This window comes from Asterias amurensis, chromosome 4, assembly GCF_032118995.1.
Source record: "Asterias amurensis chromosome 4, ASM3211899v1".
In the NCBI taxonomy this organism is placed as follows: domain Eukaryota; kingdom Metazoa; phylum Echinodermata; class Asteroidea; order Forcipulatida; family Asteriidae; genus Asterias; species Asterias amurensis.
In genome coordinates this window covers 24,862,578-24,875,309 of record NC_092651.1, presented here as the reverse complement: position 1 = coordinate 24,875,309, position 12,732 = coordinate 24,862,578, and the positions used below count along the sequence as shown (strand labels likewise).

General features: G+C 39.8%; 1 protein-coding gene across 1 annotated transcript in view; it reads left to right on the top strand.

The window, feature by feature from the left end:
• The window catches only part of LOC139936009 (glutamate receptor 2-like), a 34,627-nt gene that overhangs the window by 12,150 nt on the left and 9,745 nt on the right, over nt 1–12,732 (top strand). Inside the window, exons 7-13 of the mRNA XM_071930705.1 lie at nt 1,595–1,762; nt 4,303–4,482; nt 5,826–5,930; nt 6,746–6,859; nt 8,661–8,770; nt 9,719–9,809; nt 11,496–11,711. Coding sequence (XP_071786806.1) covers nt 1,595–1,762; nt 4,303–4,482; nt 5,826–5,930; nt 6,746–6,859; nt 8,661–8,770; nt 9,719–9,809; nt 11,496–11,711 — 984 coding nt within the window. The remainder of the gene's footprint in view (nt 1–1,594; nt 1,763–4,302; nt 4,483–5,825; nt 5,931–6,745; nt 6,860–8,660; nt 8,771–9,718; nt 9,810–11,495; nt 11,712–12,732) is intronic.

Sequence of the window (12,732 nt, the reverse complement as noted above, 5' to 3'; positions counted from 1 at the left end):
CCCCCCCCCTTTTTTTAAGCTTAACGTTGTCTTTGATAAAAGCATTTTATCAGTGACCATTTGCTCTAATTAATAGTTCCAGTCGAAGACGTAGTTGAAAATGTTCAAAACGCCCCTTGTTTTATCATGTATGGTTGACCACCCAAAACATGAACACTTTCTGAGTCTACACTTCATGTGAAATTATTCACACTGCATAAACTTACACTTTGTATAAATCGAAACTTAATATAAAGCTTTACACTTTATATGATTGACAATTGTTATCAGACTAATATTTAACCAATCCTTTAATGGCAAACTGGGACAGGTCATCATTTCTCACGTATAAATAAAGTAAGCTTATAAGATAACCCTATTCCATAATCAATGTCAATATATCATATGTTTATAGCTATTTGATATTCTGAATAGCGCAGTGATGCATCAATAGTAAATGATCTGCCTTGAGGTATCAGAATACGCATATAATTAGTGTTGTATTATGTCGAAGGAATACGGTTGCTAAAATAGTCGTGAGTGTCTTTTCCATAGCGACACATTTTTTTATTAACCATAACAAAAAATACAAAATTTTGTATAGTTTCACCATATTGATCTATTTTGCAGTTACCGCTCCCTATGTAAAAGTCTGCAACAGATTTTTTGTTCATATCATTCCCGTTTTGTTTAATTTTTTTTGAGAATTGATGATATTGTCTGTAGAAGCACCAAATGATGACAAGATAAGACAATGATTTTTGAGCAGTTGCTGTAAGAGACTGTGTGTCTTTAACGGCAGTTGACACTATTGCTAATTGCCAAAGACTAGCCTTAAAGGCAGTGGACACTATTGGTAATTCCTAAAAAAAAAAATAGCATAAAAACTTACTTGGTAGCGAGTAATGGGGAGAGGTTGGTAGTATAAAACATTGTGAGAAACGGCTCTCGCTGAAGTAACGTAGTTTTCTAGAAAGAAGTAATTTTCCACGAATTTAAATTCGAGACCTCAAATTTAGAACCTGATGTACAAATTTGTACAGGTTTTTTATTGTATGAATTATATGTTGGGATACACCAAGTGAGAAGACTGGTCGTTGGCAGCTACCAAAAGTGTCCAGTGTCTTTGAGATTTACGACACAAAATTATAAGATTTTTCCTGGTTTGCTTTGTGTGTTGTTTTTATTGTCATTAATTTGTGGAGAAATTGTAATTGCCAAAAGTATTACCTCAATTTAAAGACATTTAACATGATTGCCAGAGCTGAATAGCCGCAGGACAAACATACAAATAATGAATACCATTTTTTTCTACCCATACACCGATGTGTGGTAGCACTGTATACTCAGTACTTTCCCAAGTCCTGTGAAAAAAATATCACAGGCATGTTACTCATGTGGGATTCGAACCCACGACCCTTGCGATAAAAGGGCCCTCATTATAAAAAAATAATGTCTGTACTGTTAAAGATATTCAAAGGAGAGATTTCTTGCAGGACAGTAAGTTTAGAGTTTAGGAACTGGTGATCATCACAACGACAGGGGCCTTTTATGATATTGTAGTTCTAGTCAGTTTAAGAATGATTGTTGTTAATTTTGTTGAATTTGATTTCAGGACATCAGTGAGATGAACTTGACTGAATTCCAGGCTGGGGGTCTTAACATCACTGGTTTCCGACTATTGGATAAAAACAGTGACGCGTACCAGGACTTCATCTGGGAATGGCGGTCTTACGTCAAGAACTCTTCCTATCAGGAAGTAGATATCAACTACTTCCATTTGGTAAAGTTTACATTTCTGAAGCCATTTTGTTTGTTTGTTTATCGGTTTGTTTCGGGCTGTTGGGCGTATTTTATTATTATTCTTGGAATGGCGGTAAACGCAAAGAACTCTTCCTATCAGGAAGTAGATATCAACTGTTTCCATTTGAAAGTAGACATGTAGACATTGTGAAAGTAGACATGTTTATAGCCATTTTTTCGTTTATTTTTTATTTTTTGCTGGGGCGTAAAATGTATTTTGTTGTTTGTTGTTGTTGTTGTTGTTTGTTGTTGTTGTTGTTGTTGTTGTTGTTGTTGTTGCTGTTCTTGTTGTTGTAATATGTGAAGCCAACCCGAGGTTATGTGAAACCAAACCGAGGTTTGAAGGTTTATACACTAAACAACTGAAGTGTTAAAATTGGCACCAAGGATTTTGTCAAAGATTGAAACCCCAAAACAATCAAAATTTGCATCAAAAGGTGTTATAATACGCCAACGCAATTACAATGGTGTCATGTTAGCACCTTTTAAGGTGCACCCTTAAAGCGTGCATGTGACATGGTGTTCTTCAACACCCTCAATTTTCGCAGTGTAGACTATTAATGTATCAATTGTGTTCGTTACTTTTTATCTATACTGAATAGCTGCTGGGCAAAAAAGTATATCAAACAATGTCAGCAAGCCCGTCCGCACAAACTGGTTCGGGAAGAAGACACGCACGGACTGCGCGTGTACATCTATCGGCCTAGTCTGGTCCCCTGACCAAAGATTCCTTGACGTCTGTTGTTAAAAATCTTAGGTCAAGTATCACCCACGGTTAAAAATAGAGCATGACGCAACTTGACAGGGTCGGGGGTCATCTCCAAGGAAACCATGTCTGCACTAGTTGCGATAACGTAACCCTCCTCCCGACGGCCGCCAGGCCGGAGGGTTACGAGATTATTTTGATCGTCAATTAATGACAATCTGGTTCAACACGTATAATTTCGACAGCTAGTCACCAGATTTGCCCCATTATTACCATTTTCAAAAATCATGAAACTTAATCCTCAATCAATGTCTAATGAACTCTCAAGTCAAAACACATTTGAAAAAATCTTTTTGAAGAAAAAGGACAAAAACTTACCAGATCCCGGGGCGATTTCCCAGGTTTATATACTTTTATTTTGTCGCATCGCTTTGCAAACGTTTATTGTAAATAACAATAGCTGGCATAAAAACTCCTGGATCTACGGCCGACAGGACTGACTGAATGATTCCATACCGAACATCAACGATACTGTCCGAATGTTGACGACAACACTTTCGGAACATTTCGAATAACTTCGAAAAAGGAGGAATTCCTCCTTTTTGGTCGCGTGATTTTGGGTGATACCGGACCCTAAATTCGACAGAACCTAGTCGGAGATTTTTGGTACTGGGAACCAGACTACTATCGGCCTACGTACGAGTGCGTACAATATCAAAATCGGTAAACTCGCACAAGAAAAAAATAGATACGCAATGCGCACATACGTTTGCGTGCTTGGGAGTTGATGAGGGCGAGTTGGTATATGCACATTAAATATTGATGATCCTGCGTATGACTTGGCGGGTACATGAAGTGGCAGTCGTAAGACAACTCGACCTATTTCTAAATTGCAAATATAGGTCAACTCCTACGCGTGCTTACTCATATGCATCAAGTCGTAACGAAGACCGCAAATGAAACACATTTCCCAGTAGGACGAGTTGACCTGTTTCAACATTAAATAGCACGGTCTGACTTGTATGCGTGCAAACTCTCTCCGTTGGATGTCCAAAGCCATGAACTATTTATCTCAGACGGACGGAGTTGCGAATAATTTCAACAATCAGACTTGACCTATCATAAATTACTATGAGCTTATCACCTCTCTGTTAGTTCTTATATTGACTCACATATACATATTATACGAATCAAGAGTACAAAATCATGCACAGATGGTGTACCTTTTTTGGCCTTTCTGGCAAGACTTAAGCTCACTTTGATTGTTTTCTGACTCGAAAACTAATTATGCTGATATACAAATAGCAATCTTAGATCTCTTAATAATAGTTCCATTTTACGCGCTACTTCATGGCACGAAAGATTGTGAGACTCATCTAAGACACGCTACACATTCAAATGGATACCTTTAGAGAGGCCTCGTGATGTTTTACCCCTGTTTAGCATGCGCACGTTAGGCGTCATTGCTATTCATGAGCCCATGGAAAGAGGTTACGGTCGCCAAAGACATAATAGATGGATTGCACATGACGTCATTCGCCGCCATCTTTAATGACAAACATTGGAAACGTGCACGCGAGATACGCTGCGCATGACTCTCGGCCAATGACAGCCTTTATTTTTGTGCACGTTTCATGAACGATGACGGCAAATGAAAAGGATCCTATATGCTTAAGCAGTCAAGTAGGAGCTAAAAACTATTCACATAGTGCCCCTGGTGAGATTTGAACGGGGGTCCAAGAACTGGACGGTGTGGCAACACACCATTACACCAACCTGACCACAGAGTACCTTTGTTTTTGTTCTCCCCATAGAGCAACCCAGCATTATCTGTGGACATGATGGACGTGGCATTAGAAGCATTGGATCTCTACCGCATGGATCCATCCAGTAACATCAAGAGGAAAGAGAAATCCCTATCATGCAATCTAGGATCCTCTTCCCGGGTCATTCCCAATCCTGACGGCCCTAATCTCAAAGAGGTCATCAAAAAGGTACGAGTGGGTGACACCTACATGTTTATTGAATCCTAAATGGGTACAAGTGGGTGACACATACAAGATTAATGATTCCTAAATGGGTACAAGTGGGTGACACATACATGTTTATTGATTCCTAAATGGGTACAAGTGGGTGATACAAACATGATTTTTGATTCCTAAATGGGTACAAGTGGGTGACACATACATGATTATTGAATCCTAAATGGGTACGAGTGGGTGACACATACATGATTATTGATTCCTAAATGGGTACAAGTGGTTGACACATACATGATTATTGAATCCTAAATGGGTACGAGTGGGTGACACATACATGATTATTGATTCCTAAATGGGTACAAGTGGGTGATACCTACATGTTTATTGATTCCTAAATGGGTTCCATTGGGTGACACCAATAATGTATTCCTAAATGGGTACAAGTGAGTGTTTAATTATTCCTAACTGTAGCCCGGACCTAAATGCAGTCCAAGCTAAGGTAACCCATGCCTAAACGAAGGTCATGCCTATCCTTCTACCTGGAGCAAGTTCGAGTACAAGAACAACTCTTGAAAAATGATAACTTAAGGAGCAATTCCAAACAGCAAAATGTTGATATATTTGAAGGCATGTTGCCCCTTTAAGTTGTTATCACAAGCCTCTGTTGTCGATCCGGCTACTCTTAATGGAGACTGTGTACCCTGGCAAAAAAAAAAACACTTAACTGGAGCTATATCTGGACTCGATTTCAGAAAATACCTAAAGATTGATCTTAAGTGTCAATCTCACTTGCTGGGGTCAAGGTGTGAAGTCACTCACACAAATCACTAAGATCTGAAAATGAATCCTTGGTGCTTTGTGAAACGTCCCCTTGGCCCAATTTCATGGAGCTTCATAAGCACCAAAAAAGGCACAACAACATTCTGCTCATCAGAAATAGGTTACCAGCCAAGCTACCATGTAATGTCTACAATTTTTAACTGGTGCCCTGGCTAAGCAGAAATGTTCTGAGCTTTCTCTGCTTAAACAGCTTTATGAAGTGAGACCGAAACTGGAATCATCGATGCTTTATTGTTCGTAACACCATCCATGTGCGCCGACTGGTCGTCACAATTATGGGATAAAAATTGTCCATTTGAATTGTATACATGAGCATCAACCCCCGCCCCATGACAAACTCGTGTGTCAGCTTCCACGCGAGAATTTCTTCTAGTTTTATCTCGTCAGGTTGTTGTCATTTTCAGTCATGAATTATCAAACCATCTCTTGGCGACAACTCGACCGAATTGCTTTAAATCATGTATGGGCTCTGCCAAGCTTATGATTCTGCCTCATCTTTTATTTATAACGTGTAGGTGAAACTGCAGGGTCTGACGGGTAACATTGAGTTTGACAGTGATGGAAATCGCGCCAACTACTCGCTGCAAATTCTTGGTTTGAGAGGGAAAACTTTAATGAAGGTTAGTTTACAGGGGACAATCTAAATAATTTAGGGTTTTCCCATTGTCAGTTTCAGCTTGAATTAATTCAGTTTTGTTGACATGGATTCACATTTGAGCATGTTTCCCTAAATATTTTAAACTGGTGTTTTCAATGCTGATGTTGCTGCTATTGCTGGTGCGTGGGTGTATGGAAACTACAGAGCTGTCTGTCTACATTATGGAATTAAGAAGGTTGGAACCGCCGAAGGATGTCCCGCATGCTGGCGACATGATACAAATATATAATATGTTGCATTCAACTTCGATTTCTTGCATACATTTGTTGGGTTCTTTTCATTAAGGTTTGTTTCGGTCATTCAATTTCATTTTTAAGACATTCATCAATTCAAAATTTAATGTTGTTTTGCCCTCACATGATAAAATACATAATTGGTGTTTCATAATATTAACAGTGACAGTTATTAATAGAACCCAACATTATTAACAAATCAGGGCAAAACTTAGTCATTTTCCAAGAATTTGATTTCGAGACCTCAGATTAAGAACTTGAGGTCTCGAAATCAAGCATCTGCAAGAACACAACTTCGTGTGAAGAGGGTGTTTTTTCTTTCATTATTAACTCGCAACTTCGACGACCAATTGAGCCTAAATTTTCACAGGTTTGTTATTTTATGCATATGATGAGATATGTTGCGTACACCAAGTGAGAAGACTGGTCTTTGACAATTACTAATAGTGTCCAAATCAATACTCTTATTCTCAATGTTAGATACTGAATGTCTTTGTCGCATAAAATATGTTGAAACCCCGATAACTTGTTCATGTCCTCAAAGGTCGGAACATGGAACGGTGCAAACAAACAGCGGTTGACCTTTGACTCTCAGGGTGACACCGAGGCGCCGATAAACCCAGGGGTTGGTAGAATGTACACCATTACATCCATTCTGGTAAGGTTTTTAAAAATATTATAGAATACAATAATTGTAGCCTTGCTCAAGGCAGTCGAATTATTCACTCCGAAAAAAGACCGCCGTTGTATAAAACCCACCCGTATTCACTCTGCGTAACATCGCACGACACGGTGCCCCCGTACACTATCCGCATGCGGAGGCCGTCAGGCCGACAGCCTTGTAGGGTCTGTGTTGAAGCCACTGACCTCATTACTATAATAAGCGAAGAGTTCCCACGGTCAGCTCATTACCATAATGCCCGCGAAAGACGAGACATGTCTACATCATCACACACCACCACCACGGACGCTCAGCGAGCATGATAGGCGTGCGTGATTGGACGTCAAAATGAATAATTCATTTGCCTCACATCCTGTGTTGTCTGATAGGTCTGACGAACGATATACATATTCATGAGCTGCATACTAGCATATCCGAGAGCCCCCCCCCCCCCAATTTGTTCCACTAGTGGAATTTTTTCAATACAACACATTAAACCCGGAAGATACAGACCCGACAAGGCTGTCGGCCTGACGGCCTCCGCATGCGATTAGTGGTACGTGTGCGATGACTTGTGTGAACAGTATTCGTACGATCTGACAGTGTGTATACGGGTGGGTCATGCGGTGTGATCGCACGCACCACGAACGGGGTATACGGGTGGGTTTACAGCGGCGTCTTTTCGGAGCGAATAATGCGACTGCCTTGAGCAAGGCTACAATAATTGTGGCTTATTATAGCGCGGGCATATCCGTTACTCAGTGGCGCTTCTAGACTTGAATTCAAGTCTGAGACTGCGGTCATTATTCTGCATTAGCCACGCATAATTCCCTGCAGATTTGCTATAGCACGTTGTAACTCTAGGCCAATGACGGAGGTTAATCTGCTGGAGGGCGCTGATTCAGGCAATAGTTATCGGGGAGACTAAAAGCCACGATCACAGTGGCGCTCTTGACGCTGTAACATACAGTATTTCCTGCAAGAAATGTTGGATTACATTTGAATTAAGAGACCTAATTTTTTTTACATAGCACCATGAAATGGTTTACAAGGTGCTGTTGTGCAATATGCTGCCAGTCACCCAGGAAAATGTAGCATGTTTCTTTTTTCTTGCACCTCCTTCTTTTACTACCCCAATGTTTTGCACCCACTTCTCTAGAACATCTTACTTGTGTAGTGTTGTACCTCTAACATCCCCAAACCCAACCCCACCCTTAACCCTAATATGTTCTTGGTAAATGTGCCATTCGTGTGTCCGACCTAGTTCCTCCTATCAGAATTTTTGAGCGTGAAACCATACTTTCTGCTTCTTCTCACCAATGCATATTGGATTTTTTGAGATGTATAACTAGGGGCCATTCGAAAAGTTTTATTCTACGGACTGCATCTCTTTTGAACTTCTTTGCCTGATGAATGTTTCCCTCTATCCTACAATCTAGACTGTTTAAATAAGAGGAATATCAATTCCTACCTTCAGCTCCCCCGAGTTCTTTTCACATTCAATCCTTTTTTTCTTGAAGCCCCATACCAAGAGTGGCATCTAGCCTTGTTTTGGGCAAACAGCATAATGGTCCATTTTCAAAGAGCTGCTTAAGCAGAAAAGTTTGCTTAACAACTAACTGTCTTTTAAGCAGGAATAAAAAGCAATATTTTATTATACCAGCACAAATTATTATGTAACATAATTATGGGGGTTTCGCTGGTACCTTTATTCTGGTAAGCTATTCTTTGTGCTTAAGCAGCCCTATGCAGTTGGGCCCTGATAAAATAAATGTTAACAACTGTGTTGCTTTTACAGAATCCGCCATTTCTGATGCGGAAACCTGGAGGCAAACCCAATGAGTATCAAGGCTACTGCGTGGACCTACTTATTGAGATCGCCAGGGTGTACCGTGGCCCTAAGTTCAAGTAGGTACTTCACCCTTTACCCTCTCGTGGAGGAGTAACCTAAAGGCAGTTTGATATTGGATATTGGATATTGAACATTCCCATTTGTTTTGGACATTCACATTTTCTTTTGTACAGGGAATTCACTGTACAAACAAATGTGAATGTCCAATATCCAATACCAAACTACCTTTACAGCGAATTTGATGTACAAACAATGCAAATGTCCAATATCCAATAATGAACTTAACAGTGATAGCAGACGATAACTCACCGGTACTGTTCAATGTGAGACTTTTGGGACGCATGGTGGCAGCAGACTTGTTAGGTATAGTCCATTGTTCTTGGTAATGGGCGCATATGCTCACAACAACGTAACCAATGAAAATTATTTGGAAAGTATGTTGCCACATAGCATTTGAAAGTCTCCCGATACGCGCTGTTCTCAACAACAAGGACCAGTGATCGGGACGCCGCTACCGTGTCAAAAGCCTCCCATTGAGGTTGCATTTTATAACATCTGCAAAGAATAACAAATAATTATTTTCAAATTTTAAGAAAAGTTTTTGAGGATAAAACAATTGATTTGTGTGCAGTTTTGACTGGCCATGGAGCCAAAAGTAGCAGGAATTTTGGTCGTACAGCAGCACACATGCGTGAGGTGCAACCACTTACCAACACGATACCTGATTTAAGATCAGAGGTAGCCATTTCTCACAATGTTTTTTACTATCATCAGCTCTCCATTGCTCGAACACCAAGTAAGGTTTTGTGCTTACTATTAATTTGAATAATTACCCATGGTGATCCATACACCAAACGTAAAAAAACAATGTGCATTGGCGTATCATGTGCTATGTTCTAAAAACGCAGAGTTACTCATAAGATGAAAGTGACATGGCGTAATACTTCAGACCATCATTTTACCTTTAATATTAAATTGATATTCTTTCCATGCATTCACGACAGTTATAAAATCGAGCTGGTGTCCGACTCTGAGTTTGGGTCACAGATGGCCAATGGCAAGTGGAACGGTATGATCGGAGAGCTAATGTACGGGGTAAGATATTACGTTACACTATTGAGTTAAATGTATTATACAAAACTGTTAATGAAAAGGATAAGAGCATCAATGTTTAAATGAAGTCTGAAAGCTTACCGATTATGAAGTTATACATATCAGGATCTCCCGTGAAGTCCGTCTGAAATGAAGTCATAACTGGACAACTGCATTCGAAAACGTAAATAAAAGCAACAGTCGATTTCGGTTCTTACAACCACAATTAACGGCAGTACAATTAAAATTGTGCGTGGTTTTTCACTATTTATTTTGAACCTGGCTCACACAGCAGGTCAAGCCTAAAGTTTCACAGGGATTATTATGGTAAATCACACAGAAAATGAATACTGTCTGTTACTATGTTTTAAGCTCTATCTTACCTAAAAACGGGATGAAACCATTATCAGTATTTGACTTCAGTTAAAGGCAGTGGACACTATTGGTAATTGTCAAAATCCAGTCTTCTCACTTGGTGCATCTCAACATATACACAACATAACAAACCTGTGAAAATTTGAGCTCAATCGGTCCTCGAAGTTGCGAGATAATAATGAAAGAAAAACACCCTTGTCACACGAAGTTGTGTGCTTTCAGATGCTTGATTTCGAGACGTCAAATTCTAAATCTGAGGTCTCGAAATCAAATTTGTGGAAAATTACTTCTTTCTAGAAAACTACTCCACTTCAGAGGGAGCCGTTTCTCACAATGTTTTATATTACCAACCTCTCTCCATTACTCATCACCAAGAAAGGTTTTATGCTAGTAATTATTTTGAGTAATTACCAATAGTGTCCACTGCCTTTAAAGGTATTATACAAAACTGTTAATGATAAGAGCATCAATGTTTAAATAAAGTCTGAAAGCTTACCGATTATGAAGTTATATTTATCAGGATCCCCGTGAAGTCCGTCTGAAAAAGTCATAAATGGATAAGTGCTTTCGAAAACTTCAATAAATGCAACAGTCGATTTCAGTTCTCACAACCACATTTAACGGCAGGTTACAAGGAAAATTGTGCGTGTTTTTTTTTCACTATTTATTTTGGACCTGGCTCACACAGCAGGTCAAGCCTAAAGTTTCAGAGGGATTGTTTTGGTTAACCACACAAAATATGAACACTGTCGTTTACTACTTTTAAAGCTTGACCAGTCCTCTATATTGCCTTAAAACGGAGGGTTGAAAACATCATCAGTATTTGACTTCTGTTAAAGACACTGGACACTATTGGTAATTGTCAAAGACCAGTCATCTCACTAGGTGTATCTCAACATATACACAAAATAGCAAACTGTGAAAATTTGAGCTCAATCGTTCATCGAAGTTGCGAGATAATTATAAAAGAAAAAAACACCCTTGTCATATGAAGTTGTATGTCGAAATTTGTTGTCGAAGTTGTCTCGAAATCAAATTCGTGGAAAATTACTTCTTTCTCGAAAACTACTCCACTTCAGAGGGAGCCGTTTCTCACAGTGTTTTATAATATCAACCTCTCCCCATTACTCGTTACCAAGTAAGGTTTTATGCTAATATTTACTTTGAGTAATTACCAATAGTGTCCACTGCGCCTTTCAGAAAATACAATTCGCAGGTATCTGTTTTGATCTTGTAGTAAAAAAACAAAAAAACACGTGTAGACTGAGCTATGAGTTAGTCCTTATCTATGGTTTTGAAATTCTCCTCAAACAGAAAGCTGACATTGCAGTGGCCCCATTGACCATCAACGTTCAACGGGAGCGTACGATTGGATTCACCAAGCCCTTCATGAGCGTCGGGGTTAGCATCATGATCAAGAAACCTATGGATAATAAACCCAGCGTCTTCGCTTTCATGCAACCTCTAGCGCCTGAGATATGGATGTGCGTTATCTTTGCCTGCTGTATCGTCAGTGTTGTGCTGTTTCAGGTAAGGCACTTTATCTAGACTTTTTTCGGATAACTTGCGGAAAAGTTTTCCCGGAGCTAATGTGTTATCCCTCATCAAAATATTGTGCATTCTGTATAAATTCCAGGAAAAGTTTTGAGGAAAGTTTTGTGGGTCATTTGTTTAATGTTTGTAAAACCGCACACACTTGGGGTTTGCTATCTACTGGGACCTAGCAGTTGTTCCCAAATGGTTTCGGGACAACCCTTCCACAAGTTGTCCGGGGAAAGTTTTGATAAGGTGCCTAGGTGAGCTAGACTAGGGCCCAATTCCATAAAGCCTGTAAGCATAAAAAACCTTGCTAAGCACAGACAACAAACAAGTCTCAGCAGAAGCTGGTTACCAACCAAAACTCCATAAAGTTTGCATTGTTTTAACTGGTGCCGCAGTAATTTGTTGCTTATCAAAGAAAAGCAGAAAATATTGCTCAGCAATATTTTCTGCTTTCTGAAATTGGGCCCAGCAGTGGGTGTGTATTACAGTTACCAAAGATTATAGAACACCGACATAGCAAGACGCGGAGGAACTGAACCATGCCATAAAACCAGGAACCAGGCATACACTTCTCCCAGAAGAGTTGTATACATGGAACAAGTTCGAGTTGCGACCATTTGTCAACCACTGGTCAATGTTTCATGGTTACCTATGCATTCAATACATCTTGGGTACCAGGCAAAATCAACCAATGGTCGACTATAGTCGACTATAGTGCCTCACTCGAACTTGCTCATAGTGGTGTTCGCAAGTTTAGTAGCTATAGTTTTTGTAATGATCCACACGGACGCTTCAAACACCACTTTTTACTCTACCCTACTCCTGCCAGGAGTGAAACAAGTGCTGCGAGTTCTTATTTTTTGAGACAGGAATGCCTACCCCCGGCGCATCTATAGTTGGTCTGCCCACAGGTACAATTCGAGGCAGAGGTTTCCCTAAGCAGGGCTGGAAAGACAACGTCATAAAGTGGATTGTCAAAAGCATAGGAGAGCTAAAAAGAGCAGCGGTT